We start from the raw sequence: 16,414 nt of genomic DNA on the forward strand, positions 1-16,414 counted from the left end.
GATTGGTCAAAGTTGTTCACAATTTTATTAAATTTAAATTAAATTTCTCATTCAAGTTGACATCTTTTGAGTATTTGTGTACTTTTTGCTTTTTCACCAGGTGGGTTTAGTGTTGTCTATGCCCTCGCTGTACCAGGAAGAAGCTGTAGACTTGCAGCCGTCCGCCGTCAGCTCAGCTTACAACCATCTGTATCTACTGCATCTGGTCACAATGGCTCACATCCTGCAGGTGCTGCTCCTCACATCAGGTATGGGAACACAACATTGAACCCCGATTTCCTGTGTCACCTGTGATATTAGAACACTGGTAGATTTGACATTTTTTAAAGCAACATCACTATTAAATTAAGGCAGGGGTCTCAAACTCAATTTACTTGGGGGCCACTGGAGCTAGGGTCTGGGCGAAGCTAGGCCGCATCAGGTTTTCCAAAAAAAAACAAAAAAAAAACGTATTTATTAAAAACAGAAAAATGAATAAACTTTGCTTTGGTTCCGATTTTCTACAGTAAAAGTTCTGATAAAACATTCCACTGTTCTCAAATATCTTAATTTTTATTTTTATACACAAAATAAGATGATAAATAAATAAACAAATCAAGAATAAAGAAAATCAATCAGTAATAAATAAATAAATATAATAATAATAATAATAAAACTGCAAATAATAAAAACTTAAGAAACCACATATAGTTGGTGGGTAGACAAATTATTTTTTTCAGATTAAAATGAACAAAGCATTATTAGAGCCCTGTAGACATGACAAAACACGACTATAGTCACATTTATACTCTTTTTATTTACAACATATTGCGCAACTGCAGGGTCTTGAGACACATGCTAACTCGCAAACTAGAGAGCTAGCGACCTAAACGGTAGCCTTCAAGTCATTTCCTTTAAACTTAAATAGCCAAAAACTTACCACTTCCACACGGATAGGGAGGATAACTATTAACAGTTATTTAACCTTTAACATGAACATTAGTCAAATGTAATACTTTTTTCTGGGTACATGATACCATACAGCATCCATAAATAACATTAAACTTTCACAGGGCACATATAGACAAACAACCATTCACACTCACATTCATACCTATGGACAATTTGGAGTCGCTAATTAACCTAGCATGTTTTTGGAATGTGGGAGGAAACCGGAGAAAACCCACGCATGCACGAGGAGACCTGTGGGAAACTCCACATAGAGATGTCCGAGGGTGGAATTGAACTAGGGTCTTTTAGCTGTGAGGCCTGTGCGCTAACCACTTCTACACCATGCAGCCCCTCTAGGAAAAATAAATCCGCTGTAACATTAGGATGTTCCGCCGAATCACCACGGATTTTGGTACACCCCTTCAGCACATTTTTGTGTTGGTCCAAAAACATGGCCGCCATCCACCAATTCATTGGCATTAAGTCATTCATCACTTGTTTAATCTAAATTTACATGGTGTATCCTAACATTTCCAGGACTGTACTTCCATATAAATGAATTCTGTGCAGACTTCCCTGTCGTTCCTGGTGAAGACGAGACAGAAGAATCCAGAGCGGCAGCAGAACTACACAATATCGTGTCACAACACACTGGGAGGTACAAAATTGGTCACTTTTTCCAAAACTATACAGCATCATATGTCTTCCTTGCCATTGTTTATATAAGCTGTTGATCTTTGCTTTCGTGTGGATAATATTTCCAGGCTGCTCTCCGACGTGTCCGGCACATCTGTGGCTCAAAGAGTGAAGATGGGAATCATCTCTTTTCTTCGCTGTACCGCTCTCTTTTTCAGCTGCTTTACCGGTGTTCGCCCTCCAGATGAGCTTTTTTCCACTTCTGGTGGGTGTTGTTTATGATGATGTAATTACAGTAAACCTCGGATATATCGGATTCAATTGTTCCCACTGGTTTTGTCCGATATAAGCGAAATCCGTTATATGCGTATACCGGAAAATGTCCGTTTTACGCATATATCGGATTTATATCCGGTATATGCGTAAATCGGATTTTATCCGTTATAAAAAGGCACTTCCTTGACTATGTTTCCAATGTACCTGGACGCGCAGGCAACGCTGCAAACGCTGCAAATGACGTCGTATAGCGGCCTGTCACGATTCGGCGAATCGGAGCGCCACGATGCGGCCATCCGATATATGCAAGGGAAATTTAATGGAAATGCATTGGAATGGGACTGGAGATTTTGTCCGAAATAGGCGAAATCCGTTATAAAAAATCCGATATATGCAATGAATTTTTATTGGAAATGCATTACAGAAAAATCGGTTCTTTTTTATCTGTCCGTTGTGAGCGAATTTCCGATATATCCGAGTCCGATATATCCGAGGTTTACTGTACTAAATACCAGAAATGACAACCTAACCTCTAACTCTTTGTTAAATTAGCAAAAATAATTATAAATAATAATATATATTATTTTCCGTATACCGGAAAATGTCCGTTTTACGCATATATCGGATTTATATCTGGTATATGCGTAAATGGGATTTTATCCGTTATAAAAAGGCACTTCCTTGACTATGTTTCCAATGTACCTGGACTGGGCAATGAAAAGAGACGTAAGGTAATGAGAATTGAACTTTATTGGACTCTGAGCATAACAAATTGTTAATTAAGCTAGGCCCTGTTACGCCCGTCAGGCCTACGTTATTTCCAATAGTGAGGTTAAGATCTCATTCACTGCTGTGCTAGTATTATTGACGTCACTCACTTTTATATTTGTCCTAAATCTGGAGCCAGGAGAAAGACAATAGCCAGTGACATCAACAAGATTAGCATAACGATGCGGCCATCCGATCGATATATGCCAGGGAAATTTAATAGAAATGCATTGGAACGGGACTGGAGATTTTGTCCGAAATAGGCGAAATCCGTTATAAAAAATCCGATATATGAAGACTTACATAAAACTAAAAAACAGCAAAAATACTCCTATTCTTTCACTTGCTGGTTTTGTCTCCATGACAGTTTTGTGTAAATTGATAATGTATTTTTTATAAACAAACAAACCGGCAAACTAGCGAACGATCAAAGTGTAACTTTGCCCTCTCATATGAAGTTTTCTGGAAGTCGTGTATAATAGTTTTGTGTCATACAGTAAACCTCGGATATATCGGATTCAATTGTTCCCACTGGTTTTGTCCGATATAAGCGAAATCCGTTATATGCGTATACCGGAAAATGTCCGTTTTACGCATATATCGGATTTATATCCGGTATATGCGTAAATCGGATTTTATCCGTTATAAAAAGGCACTTCCTTGACTATGTTTCCAATGTACCTGGACGCGCAGGCAACGCTGCAAACGCTGCAAATGACGTCGTATAGCGGCCTGTCACGATTCGGCGAATCGGAGCGCCACGATGCGGCCATCCGATATATGCGAGGGAAATTTAATGGAAATGCATTGGAACGGGACTGGAGATTTTGTCCGAAATAGGCGAAATCCGTTATAAAAAATCCGATATATGCAATGAATTTTTATTGGAAATGCATTACAGAAAAATCGCTTCTTTTTTATCTGTCCGTTGTGAGCAAATTTCCGATATATCCGAGTCCGATATATATCCGAGGTTTACTGTATTAACTACTGTATATCTGCCGATCTGTGCTGATATTATGGGAATGTTGCAGTTTCCTGTCAAGGTCAGATGGAGGCAGTATGCAGCTACTTGGCTCTTCCTTCCAACGTGTTCCAGCTCTTCCAGGAACACAGAGACACCGTAGCGCCACTGCTGCAGAGGTGGGGATTTTAATATTGAATAAATATTTGTAATCAACAGAAATGCTGAATTATTATTATTATTTTTTTATGTTAAGGTGGTGCAGCAATCCAGTGATTACCAAAAGCCTGAAAGGCAAAATTCAAACCGTCAGGTAGTTTTTTGGATTTTTTTTTTTTTTTTTTTAAATAAAAACAATCACACTTCTTCACCGAATTAGTCTAATTAACTCGTATTTCAACAGATACCCAAGAAGAAGAAATCATTTGATCGACCTCCCGGAGGATTACAGTGCCCTCCTCAATCAAGCCAGCCATTTTCAGTGAGTGGCACACATGACTCCATTCCAGCTTATTACTTATGCCCGATTTATGAATATTATCTGCCGATGTAGATATTAGCAGCAGCGCTTCCGTCACACTCATATCAAGTCATATCTTGTCCAATAAATAACACAAGATGCCTCTTTTATTGTGATGCTATTCACAAATGAGACAAATACTGCAATATGCAATATTAGTTATGAAATCAAATCAACTTTATTTGTATAGCACTTTTCCTGCAAAGACATGCAACACAAAGTGCTTTAAAGAATTAATAACAAATTTAATTTTTGCTAATTATTATTCATTCATTCATTCATTTTCTACCGAGGGTCGCGGGGGATGCTGGAGCCTATCCCAGCTGTCTATGAGCGAGAGGCGGGGTACACCCCGGACTGCTCGCCAGCCAATCACAGGGCACATATAGACAAACAACCATTCACACTCACATTCATACCTATGGACAATTTGGAGTCGCTAATTAACCTAGCATGTTTTTGGAATGTGGGAGGAAACCGGAGTACCCGGAGAAAACCCACACAAAACTCCACACAGAGATGGCCGAGGGTGGAATTGAACCCTTGTCTCCTAGCTGTGAGGTCTGCGTGCTAACCACTAGACCCGCCGTGCCGCCCCTAATTATTATTATTATTTATTATTATTTTTGCTAATTTAACAAAGAGTTAGGCGGCACGGCGGTCGAGTGGTTAGCGCGCAGACCTCACAGCTAGGAGGACCAGGGTTCAATTCCACCCTCGGCCATCTCTGTGTAGAGTTTGCATGTTCTCCGCCGTGCATGCGTGGGTTTTCTCCGGGTACTCCGGTTTCCTCCCACATTCCAAAAACATGCTAGGTTAATTAGCGACTCCAAATTGTCCATAGGTATGAATGTGAGTGTGAATGGTTGTTTGTCTATATGTGCCCTGTGATTGGCTGGCCACCAGTCCAGGGTGTACCCCGCCTCTCGCCCGAAGACAGCTGGGATAGGCTCCAGCACCCCCCGCGACCCTCGTGAGGAAAAGCGGTAGAAAATGAATGAATTATTTTTGCTAATTTAACAAAGAGTTAGAGGTTAGGTTGTCATTTCTGGTATTTAGTATGACACAAAACTATTATACACGACTTCCACATCCTCGCGTTCTACTCCTCAGGTGTCCCAAGTCTGCAGACGACGAGAGGAAGCATCCCACCCTCTGCCTCTTCTGTGGCACCATGCTGTGTTCTCAGAGCTCCTGCTGCCTCAGTCAGCTGGATGGGGAAGATGTGGGCGCCTGTACCGCCCATGCAGCCACCTGTGGTGCAGGAGTGGGCATGTTTCTCAGGTCTGTGTAAAGATCCTTCCACCCCTCCTTAAATGGGCTTAAATGTTTTTGTACAAGAATGTAATTTTCATCTGCCCACAGGATAAGAGAGTGTGAAATTGTACTGATGGCCAGTAAGACTCGAGGAAGCACGTATCCTGCTCCATATTTGGATGACTACGGCGAGACTGACCCTCGTCTTGGGTAAAAAAAAATATTTTTAACTGTTTTCATTATTTTTTTTTATCATTGGTAGTAACAGCAGCAGTAGTAGTAAAAACTCATTTCTGAGCACCGAAGCACACAGTACATTTATATTTTTATTTATTTATTAATTTATTTAGTTTTAGTTTAGTTTGCAAACCATAAAAAAATAAAATAAATTAAAAACATTTTTTATTAAAAAAATACAATAAAATAAACAATTATATTAGGAAAGCAGGAAGTGAACAAATGTAACAGTTACTGATTGTAAAAGTACCAGATGGAGGGGTAGGATTTAATAAGCTTTGCTTCTTCCTACTCCTTTTGGACATGTGGAACTGTGAACTGATTATGTGATGCATTCAATTGTAATCTGATGCATGTTCAAATGAAATAAAACCATTAAAAAATGATTATATTTTTATTAAAAAATACAATAAAATTATATTAAGAAAGCAGGAAGTGAACTAATGTAACAGTTACTGATTGTAAAAGTACCAGATGGAGGGGTAGGATTTAATAAGCTTTGCTTCTTCCTACTCCTTTTGGACATGTGGAACTGTGAACTGATTATGTGATGCATTCAATTTCAATCTGATGCATGTTCAAATGAAATTAAACCATTACCATATTTATTAAAAATAAAAAAAATCAGTTCAGTTCAATTTGATACTTTAATGTAAAAATTGAATAAGGTTAGTTTTTTGGTCTAGCAAAAATTCAAACCTTAGCCTAAAATTGAATCAGACTAGCTCATCTTTTGTTTTTTTTTTTACACCAAAGTGGAGAAAATGTGCATTCTGCAAAAGATAATATCCAACTCACCTCAAGTCCATGAATGCATCTAGACTGCGTTCTGTTTGGATGAAAAGTGCTCAACTGCAGATGGGTGTTAGAGAGCGATTTCGGAATGACCACGGAACGTAGAGCGGAGCTAACATACTTTAAAGAAGTGGATAAACGCTCCATAAACGCTCCAAACTCAGCTGCTAGTGTTGTGACTCCACTGGAGATTGTAAAGAAAGTGGGGGAAACCCTTCACAGATGGAGAATGGTTCATAAAAATATCACAGCATCTATTCTCCGAAATCAAAATCAAACAGGAAATTCTTCAGAAAACGAAAGAAATGGAATAGCGACAAACATCACCAGTAGGCAAATTGATGACATTCATTCATTGCAAGCATATTGAATTGCCTGTGATGAGGGTGGAATTGAACTCGGGTCTCCTAGCTGTGAGGCCTGTATGCTAATCACTCAGCCCGGTTGTAAAGATTCATTCATTCATTTTGTACCGCTTATCCTCACGAGGGTCGCGGGGGTTGCTGGAGCCTATCCCAGCTGTCTTTGGGCGAGAGGCGGGGTACACCCTGGACTGGTGGCCAGCCAATCACAGGGCACATATAGACAACCAACCATTCACACTCACATTCATACCTATGGACAATTTGGAGTCGCTAATTAACCTAGCATGTTTTTGGAATGTGGGAGGAAACCGGAGTACCCGGAGAAAACCCACGCATGCACGGGGAGAACATGCAAACTCCACACATAGATGGCCCACGGTTGGGAAAGACAAAATAAGAAGCCAAAAAGTTACCACTTCCACACAAAATAGGAGGAGAACTCATTCATTTTCTACCACGGGGGTTGTGGGGGTGCTGGAGCCTATCCCAGCTGTCTTCGGGCGAGAGGCGGGGTACACCCTGGACTGGTGACAAGCCAATCACAGGGCCAATCACAGGGCACATATAGACAAACAACCATTCACACTCACATTCATACCTATGGACAATTAGCCGATTAACCTAGCATGTTTTTGGAATGTGGGAGGAAACCGGAGTACCCGGAGAAAACCCACACATGCACGGGGAGAACATGCAAACTCCACACAGAGATGGTAAAATAAGAAGACAAAAAAAAGACTAAATAAGAAGCCAAAAAGTTACCACTTCCACACAAAATAGGAGGAGAACTCATTCATTCATTCATTTTCTACCGCGGGGGTTGTGGGGGGTGCTGGAGCCTATCCCAGCTGTCTTTGGGCAAGAGAGGCGGGGTACACCCTGGACTGGTCGCCAGCCAATCACAGGGCACATATAGACAAACAACCATTCACACTCACATTCATAGCTATGGACAATTTGGAGTCGCCAATTAACCTAGCATGTTTTTGGAATGTGGGAGGAAACCCATGCATGCACGGGGAGAACATGCAAACTCCACACAGAGATGGCCGAGGGTGGAATTGAACCCTGCTCTGACAAGTCAATAGGTTAAATAAAAGGCAAATAAAGTAAAGAAACAAACAAGTGTTCTTATCTTATAATGCCATTCTGTTTTATTATGTTTTAAATTTTGGTTTCAATGCTGATCTAGTAGCTCTGAACTTGGTTACCCGTAACAAGATGGTGTTTGGAGCTGGTACAGGATCATGTCTACCAAGATTAAAGTGCAAACGGAACACTCGTCGTGTTGCTGTTCCAGATTGGTTTGTTTTAATAAACGGTTTCCACAATAAAAGCGCCGTGCTCACCAGTCAAATTCATGGCAGAAACTGAAAAAGAAACAAAGCAAAATGGCATTATATGTAGTTTTGGAAAATAGAAACACTTTTTTTTTTCTTTACTTTATTTGCGTTTTATTTAACCTGCAAATATGTCAGATCTTTTTATATTGTATATAAAATAACAAAAAAAAATCACAAATTCCTGCCAATGTTAATCAAGACTTATTTGTTCTTGTCTCCCAACCCAAGGAGGGGCAATCCATTACACCTTTGTCCGGAGCGTTACAGGAAGTTGAAGCAGATGTGGCAGCAGCACTGCATCCTGGAGGAAATCGCTCGCAGTCTGGAGTTGGTCAACGTCATGTTTGCTTTTGACTGGCAGATGTTGTGATGGTGGAGCCAGCAGCAAAGGCGGCGTCGTGAAGAAGCTCGTGTGGAGATGCTCTCTGCTGCTTCCTGAGGGCACGTATCTGCACGGAAGCCAAAAGCCTCCTGCTGGAGCTCAGAGACACCGCCAGAAGAGGGAGGGAGGGATGGATGGAGGAAGGGAGGAAGGGTAAAAATGGACAGAAAAAGAAACATTTCCTAACGGATTAGCCTTCTTTTAATTTGTCTGCTGTGAGAATGCAAATAAGCTCCTGTCAGGAGAAACCAGTAGAAACCGGATTAAATATAGACATACATTAGATCCACACACCACGACCTTTGACCTTCACGCTGGTCTGACTTTGTTCTAACTTATACACGTGGATTTATAACACAGAGTGATGTCTATTAACCAATTTACCCATTTATTATTTACTACTTATCCGTTTTTCGACTCATTTTTAACATCTAGTCTTTGTTGTTTTGCAAAACACAAATGAATATAACCTTACTCTGATGACTACATAGTGTTTATTTATTCAACACAAATCTAAGAAGTACACAAAGTGTATAGATTTCATAGAATTCATACTTTTATCATGTCTTACCCTTTGGAAAATAGGTGACTTTAGTATGATTGTGCTATTTGATAGCACTTACACACAGGCTACGGTAATAAAAAAAAAACATGAGTCAAAGTACCAATATGTCTCTTTACATTTGATACATGTACAGTCCATTAAAGTTGCTATCACCTCACCTGGTGCCGAATTTAAACACTTTTTCAGCCTAAAATAACCCAAAGAATATCATCACCTAGCTAGCTAGCTAGCTAGCATACACCGTCTCACTCAGCGCGCGCATGCGCGTTCACAAACACGCAGGACCGCTCGCTTGCGTGAATGTCACGTGGGGGTGTGGCTTGCAATCAAGCGCGAACGTCGCCGCCATATTGGATGTGTCGAGGCAACGCTGGATATCCAAAAATCAAAACAAGTAAAGCTATTTTCATAAAACGCTTTCTACAAAGAAATGTAAGTTAATGGCACTCGTTTATACGTACTATATTCACACACGCACTAATATACTTCGTATACTTAGTATTATGACTGTTATTATATTGTGTTGTATGGCTATATGAATGTGGAACCTACCAAAAAAGCTTGGGAGTCCAATTTTTCATCAGAAAAGAGATATATTTCAAGCATAACTTTCACTTTGACACAAGTGTATTGCTTTTGTGACATATCAAATATCTAAACAACTATACCGCATCATAAACATCACAAAGAATGGTTGTTTTACATCCAAATAATTTACATACAAGTATAACAACATGAACTGTGTGTGTGCATGCGTTCAAATTTCCCTACATTTTTTTTTTTGCTACAAATCTTCCGCTTCCTTCTTGCTATGGAGTGTTAAAGATCCATATTGAACTCTTATCAAATTCTCTTCTGCCACCTTGTGGCTTTTTATGGCTGAAAAATGATCTACCGGTGACTTATTTTAGCGTGCAGTTGCGTCATCACCATCTTGCACCCAAAGAAAACCTAAAAGATGTATCAATATGTTTTTGGGATCGGGCGTCCGGGTGTATAAAACGTATAAATACGTCTTCGGTATTGAATAAGTTAATTGATTCCCGTACCCAGCCTTGATAAGTGAATTCCCCGCAAAGTAGTATTCCTGTGTTTCTGTAGTTGGATAATAGAAAACCTGTTTCCAACTTCTAAATATAACTTTTAACATTATTAGAGCCCTCTAGATATGAAATAACACCCCTATAGTCACCTTTACACTCATTAAACTAAATAGTAGATATAATAACGGGAAATAATTTAAGATATTAACACACTTGTACTGGTGTGTTGCTGTATGTGCGTTCCATTCCTGGGGGGGGGGGGGTACAAGTTGAATTGAGTTGTAGCTTGGCATGGGCTACACCCGCAACAGTAGCCCGTATTAGGGATTGTGTGAATGGACAAAAATTCCCACAGACGACAGACTCTTCAAAAGCTTGTCGAATATGTCTCAATACTTTTGCCCATATAATGTAATGTTTTGGCGGCACGGCGGTCGAGTGGGTAGCGCACAGACCTCACAGCTAGCTAAAATATTGAGACATTACATTACATTACATTGCCTTAACTCTGCATGAAGTCAGCCATGGCGTGTCTGAAATGGTAGAGTGGGGGAAAAAAAAGTTCTCCTCAATTCTGTGTGGAAGTGGTACATTTTTGGTTTAGAAGAAATAAATTTGGCTGCATGGCGGTAGAGTGGTTAGCGCGCAGAACTCACAGCTAGGAGACCAGGGTTCAATTCCACCCTCAGCCATCTCTGTGTGGAGTTTGCATATTCTCCACCGTGCATGTGTGGGTTTTCTCCGGGTACTCCGGTTTCCTCCCACATTCCAAAAACATGCTAGGTTAATTAGCATTACTCCAAATTTTCCATAAGTATGAATGTGAGTGTGAATGGTTGTTTGTCTATATGTGCCCTGTGATTGGCTGGCGACCAGTCCAGGGTGTACCCCGCCTCTTGCCCAAAGACAGCTGGGATAGGCTCCAGCAAACCCCTGTCACCCTCGTGAGGAAAAAGCAGTAGAAAATGAATGAATGTAATGTTTTGCAACTAACGTCTCAAAAAGGCATCGGTTTCTTTGAGCAGCACCCAATAATTCTTAGCAGTCATATCGACATGATAAAACAATCAATAAAAGTACAGACATAGAGTATTCTGCTGGATTGCTGCAAAAAATGACATACAAAAGGCAACTCAGGGTGCCGAAAGATGTTTAAACCTTCTCATGAGGTTAGTTTAAGTCCAACAATACAACGGTTTTACGTTGATGGTCAGCTGACTACAGGTATTGGCTGAGGAGGCACGTTGTCCGGCCCGTAGTGGGCTTTGACAGCGGACGGTATGTTGATATTGGGGTCTCCATTGTTGGCGGTGTCCACGTGGTTGTTTTTACTGAGGGTCTTAATGATGTTCAGGTTGGTCCGAGCCGTCTCTATGAAGCTGTTTTCCAGCAGCCAGCCGTCAGACTCAGAGTTGGGGTCTCCTTGTCTCAGCACGTTCTCCAGAGATGTCTGGAGGTAACGAACCCCCGTCAACACCGACAACTGAAACAAGGACAAGAGGGTAATGTCATGTATATTAAATAGTGCACTGAATAGACATTGGATGGACGGTATTCATCATTTTATGTTTGTTTTATGTTTGTAGGTACAGTATGTCACTGGTAGGTGACTGCCATTTTTCTCTTGTTCAAGCTCACAGCAGAGGTTGGAGCCAATCCCCGGAGACGACACCCAGGACTGATCATCTACTGCTTTTGCACTACACAGCACCAAGTTGACAGGTATAGATCACCCAAGTCTAAATCATACATTATGGTTCCAAAATGACAGATACCCCTGTTACTATACTGGCCCAAATTTAGATGACCGCAATATGACACGGAAAATAAGGTGACCTCTTATTTTCATTTTCTGTAAGACAATAAAAAAATAACTATCAATGAAATAATAATGTAAATTTATTTACTTCAATGATGTACTTTAAATTATTATGTGAATTTCTCTTGGAGATGAATAAAGTTATCGATCTAATCTAATAATTACTGTTATTTCCGCTAACTTTGAACCCTGTACTAGCCGGATCCAAAGTAGCCCAGAGAGAGACCAATGAAATGAAGTTAAAATAGTTGCTATTTTTTTTCCTAGATTTTTAGCGTTAAGTTGCTCTGTGATGATTTTAACGTTCTTTGTAAGATAACGCCGTGAGTCGGACTGTTATATTGAGTAATGACCTCCTGTGATTTCCGATGGATATTTCTATTTCTTCCCTAGATTTTCAGTGTTCAGTTGCTGTGTGATGATTTTAACGTTCTGTGTAAGTTAACGCCGTGAGTCGGACTGTTATATTGAGTAATGACCTCCTGTGATTTCCGATGGGTTGACAAGCTTGTGAACCCATATTTCTTCCCTAGATTTTCAGTGTTAAGTTGCTGTGTGATGATTTTAACGTACTGTGAGTCGGACTGTTATATTGAGTAATGACCTCCTGTGATTTCCGATGGGTTGACAAGCTTGTCAACCCATATTTCTTCCCTAGATTTTCTGTGTTAAGTTGCTGTGTGATGATTTTAACGTTCTGTGTAAGATAACACCGTGAGTCGGACTGTTATATTGAGTAATGACCTCCTGTGATTTCCGATGGATATTTCTATTTCTTCCCTAGATTTTCAGTGTTAAGTTGCTGTGTGATGATTTTAACGTTCTGTGTAAGATATCGCCGTGAGTCGGACTGTTATATTGAGTAATGACCTCCTATGATTTCCGATGGGTTGCCAAGCTTGTCAACCCATATTTCTATTCTTCCCTAGATTTTCAGTGTTAAGTTGCTGTGTGATGACTTTAACGTTCTGTGTAAGAGAACGCCGTGAGTCAGACTGTCATATTGAGCAATGACCTCCTGTGAGTTCCGATGGGTTGACAAGCTTGTTGTGAGCTTTGTCATAGCTCATGATTGGCTGCCTGGTCCTCACAGTGCGAGCCACACTATGCCAGTCCGGTGTGGCATAATGCGCAGAATGCAATGGAAACTAAAACAATTCTACTGTGATGCGTTCACTGACCTCAAAGTGCAAAGTTGCGTTTTCTTTCCTAGCTTTTCAGTGTTAAGTTGCTGTGTGATGATGTTCTTTGTATGATAACGCCTTGAGTTGCACTGTTATATTGAGTAATGACCTCCTGTGATTTCCGATGTTGTGAGCTTTGTCATAGCTCATGATTGGCTGCCTGGTCCTCAGTGTTAAGTTGCTGTGTGATGATTTTAACGTTCTAAACTAAAACAACTGTGCTATGATGCGTTCACTGACCTCAAAGAGCCACGTGATGAGCACAGTGAGGCCGATGGAGTGCATGATGCCGGTGTAGTAGTCCAAGAGCGCCTGGTGGCAGCCTTTCGTCCACAGGTTGAGCACCTCTGTGTGGTGGTCGTAGCTGAAGTGGGCCGAGTTGTTGGTGATCTGCTGCTGGATGCACGGCCGCGGTGAGTTGACGTTGCAGCAGCTGAAGGGGGCGCTGTCCATGAGGTACTTGCCCTCCACGTTGCTCCTCAAGCGACTAGGAGAGTCAGCGTTAACGTGGTTTCGATAAGGTGATGTTCAGCGTGGGGTTTGGTACTTACTCTACCACCTCTTTGTGGGACATGTCCAGATAGCGGTTGCTGATCCACTGGATTTGAAACCAGTCCCTGTAAGCTTTGTTGCCGCAGCACTGGAACTCTATCTGCAGCATGTCCACGGCACGCTTCAGGAAGCATCTTCCCGGCGTGTCGGTGTCCTTGTAGAACCTCATGGCCTGAGTCAAGCCCTCCCTGAGGGACTCATCCAGCTCCCAGTGCATGGTGTAGCACATAAGAGCCCCCACCAGCACGCAGAAGGTGAAGAAGAATGTGCACACGATGTAGGGGAGCATGACTAGCTTCCAGCGTAAGAACTTGGCAGTATCCACGCAGTCGTAGCAGATCTTCCCGCCCAGGAAGTTAATGGCACATGCGATGAGACCCACGGATATGAGCATATTGGGCACGTACTGAATATCCCTGTCGGCCATTAGCTCCCGACGCTTGCTGAGCTCCACCTTGAGGAAGAGGCCCAGGCTGAACAGTATCACTCCCGTCACTACCGAGATCCAATTCAGGATCCAAAGAACCTGAGCTAGCTTGTCCCTCTTGGTCTTGGTAAAAGTCACTTTCAAAACAGCCATTGTTTTAATCTCTTCAGATTATCTCCAGTTTTCCCCAAGTTCAGCCGGGAAAAGGTACTGACCATCCGCTTGGAAGATGGAGTCTTTCATAAGCAGCTTAGCCTCGGTTGTGTTCACTGTTTATTGTGTGTGTGCTGCATTCAGGTCCTTTAACTTTCCTTACCGCTACAATCCGAACTAGATAGGGAAAATGTTTACATAATATTGCAGTGTCTCTTAAAACGCAAATACAGTATTTATATCCACTTACCTTAACCTGCTTTGCATTAATAGAAAAGCTGACGGGACATTTCTTTCATTTTTCCCATCGTGGCGTCTTCCAGGCATGCTCAAATGTAGCCATGATTGAAAGGGTGGTGATAGTAGTAGTAGTAGTAGTAGTAGAGACGGATATAAAGGCAGCTACTCGCACTAGTGACCAAGCCGTGACCCTCCTTCCTAATCCCCTTTAATCATTAATCAGTCCTGGGTCCTGACAGGGATTTATTTTGGACCCACCTTCTGCTACCTGTGCAAATCTAACTGGCCTAGCTCGGTGAAAGTAATAACGCTTGTATGTTGTTTGTTAGGTCAAACCTTAAAAGCCAGTGAGAGTTTTTGTCGTACAAATTAGAAGTGAGCGATGCGATATTTTTTGGTATCGACCTGATACCAAAGAAAAAAATGCACTGATGAGGACCCAAATGTATGTAAAACGTATTTTAACGGCTTATGCAATGCAGCAAAACAACTAGCAATGATCCAACAACGTAAGGAGTGCACACCTGAACTAAATAGACATCACTGAAATGGAAAACAGTGCAGGGGATTTAGTGCAAAGCAACGGAAAACAGAACAAAACAACACAGGAAGTGAATACAAAATAAGGGCATGAACCAGGAACTAAGGCAAATCTGAACATAACAATATGTAAATAAACTGCAACAACAACATTCTCTACATCAACACCAACCAAAAAAAATCCCAAAACCCTCAGTTATTAAAATATTATTCATATTATTAAAATCTGACTCAGCACACGCAGACGACCATAAACATAACACTGATACATAAAATAGACACAATAACAGAAAAATTTCATCACGTTTTAATGAATTTCTATAGCGATACTACCCGAATATCGATAATATTGATATTTGGATCACTTGTCCCACTACTAATACAAATGGTAACAAAAGTCCAATGCAAGTTCTCATACGTTAAGGTGCAAAATCTCCTCAAAAACTGCCCCAATTGTTGTATTATATGTGTATTATATGCTGTATTATAACATAATATAAGCCCACCCCTATTTTTTATGACATAATTTAAAAATACAACTAATTAATTGGGGCTGCACAGCGGCCGAGTGGTTAGCGCGCAGACCTCACAGCTAGGAGACAAGGGTTCAATTCCAGTTTCATGGAAAACTGTTTTGTGATTACTCATTTGAACGCATATTGTTTTAAGACGCAAAACCTCAACAACTCGCCGGAACTACTTTCCTCAACAACAAAAAACGACCAGAATTCGGCTCACAAGAAGAAGGGCTGCACGGTAGAAGTGGTTAGTGTGCAGACCTCACAGCTAGGAGACAAGGGTTCAATTCCACCCTCGGCCGTCTCTAATACGAAACAAACCAACTTACACGTAGCTGACATTAATAATGATGACATTTGGTGATTGGCTGCATACGGCATTACTAGCTGATTCTTAATAGCCGATCGGTTGTGAGGTCTGACAGTTTCGTGATTACTCATTTGAACGCATATTGTTTTAAGACGCAAAACCTCAACAACTCGCCGGAACTACTTTCCTCAACAACAAAAAACGACCAGAATTCGGCTCACAAGAAGAAGGGCTGCACGGTAGATAGAGGTGGTTAGTGCGCAGACCTCACAGCTAGGATACCCATGTTCAATTCCACCCTCGGCCATCTCTGTGTGGAGTTTGCATGTTCTCCTCGTGCATGCGTGGGTTTTCTCCGGGTACTCCGGTTTCCTCCCACATTCCAAAAACATGCTAGGTTAATTGGCCACTCCAAACTGTTTTGTGATTACTCATTTGAACGCATATTGTTTTAAGATGCAAAACCTCAACAACTCGCCAGAACTACTTTCCTCAACAACAAAAAACGACCAGAATTCGTCTCACAAGAAGAAGGGCTGCACGGTAGAAGTGGTTAGTGCGCAGGCCTCACACCTACATAGAATACCCAA

The 16,414-nt window shown here is 41.2% G+C and overlaps 3 protein-coding genes across 5 annotated transcripts in view; 2 read left to right on the top strand and 1 right to left on the bottom strand.

Annotated features, from left to right (window-relative positions):
* ubr1 (ubiquitin protein ligase E3 component n-recognin 1) overlaps positions 1-10,278 on the top strand; it is a 37,484-nt gene extending 27,206 nt beyond the window's left edge. Inside the window, exons 39-47 of the mRNA XM_058091193.1 lie at positions 101-248; positions 1,501-1,588; positions 1,695-1,831; positions 3,645-3,753; positions 3,831-3,887; positions 3,978-4,055; positions 5,208-5,378; positions 5,460-5,561; positions 8,320-10,278. Coding sequence (XP_057947176.1) covers positions 101-248; positions 1,501-1,588; positions 1,695-1,831; positions 3,645-3,753; positions 3,831-3,887; positions 3,978-4,055; positions 5,208-5,378; positions 5,460-5,561; positions 8,320-8,461 — 1,032 coding nt within the window. The 3' untranslated portion in view covers positions 8,462-10,278. The remainder of the gene's footprint in view (positions 1-100; positions 249-1,500; positions 1,589-1,694; positions 1,832-3,644; positions 3,754-3,830; positions 3,888-3,977; positions 4,056-5,207; positions 5,379-5,459; positions 5,562-8,319) is intronic.
* prph2la (peripherin 2-like a) lies at positions 7,253-14,638 on the bottom strand. Of its 2 annotated transcripts, XM_058091199.1 has the most exons (5): positions 14,467-14,638; positions 13,636-14,393; positions 13,325-13,571; positions 9,197-11,564; positions 7,253-8,565 (listed from the first exon to the last, which is right to left on the bottom strand). In XM_058091199.1, the coding sequence occupies exons 2-4, from the start codon at positions 14,214-14,216 to the stop codon at positions 11,292-11,294; spliced, it is 1,101 nt and encodes a 366-aa protein (XP_057947182.1). In that variant the 5' UTR covers positions 14,217-14,393; positions 14,467-14,638; the 3' UTR covers positions 7,253-8,565; positions 9,197-11,291. The 2 variants fall into 2 exon arrangements, with proteins under 2 accessions (XP_057947182.1, XP_057947181.1); XM_058091198.1 differs by having other exon boundaries at positions 13,636-14,638.
* LOC131140608 (muscarinic acetylcholine receptor M5-like) overlaps positions 10,371-16,414 on the top strand; it is a 35,262-nt gene continuing 29,218 nt past the window's right edge. For both annotated transcript variants that reach the window (XM_058091196.1, XM_058091195.1), the window contains exons 1-2: positions 10,371-11,583; positions 11,668-11,803. The gene's annotated coding sequence lies outside the window, so the exon portion shown is untranslated. The remainder of the gene's footprint in view (positions 11,584-11,667; positions 11,804-16,414) is intronic.

This window comes from Doryrhamphus excisus, chromosome 13, assembly GCF_030265055.1.
Source record: "Doryrhamphus excisus isolate RoL2022-K1 chromosome 13, RoL_Dexc_1.0, whole genome shotgun sequence".
Lineage (NCBI taxonomy): Eukaryota > Metazoa > Chordata > Actinopteri > Syngnathiformes > Syngnathidae > Doryrhamphus > Doryrhamphus excisus.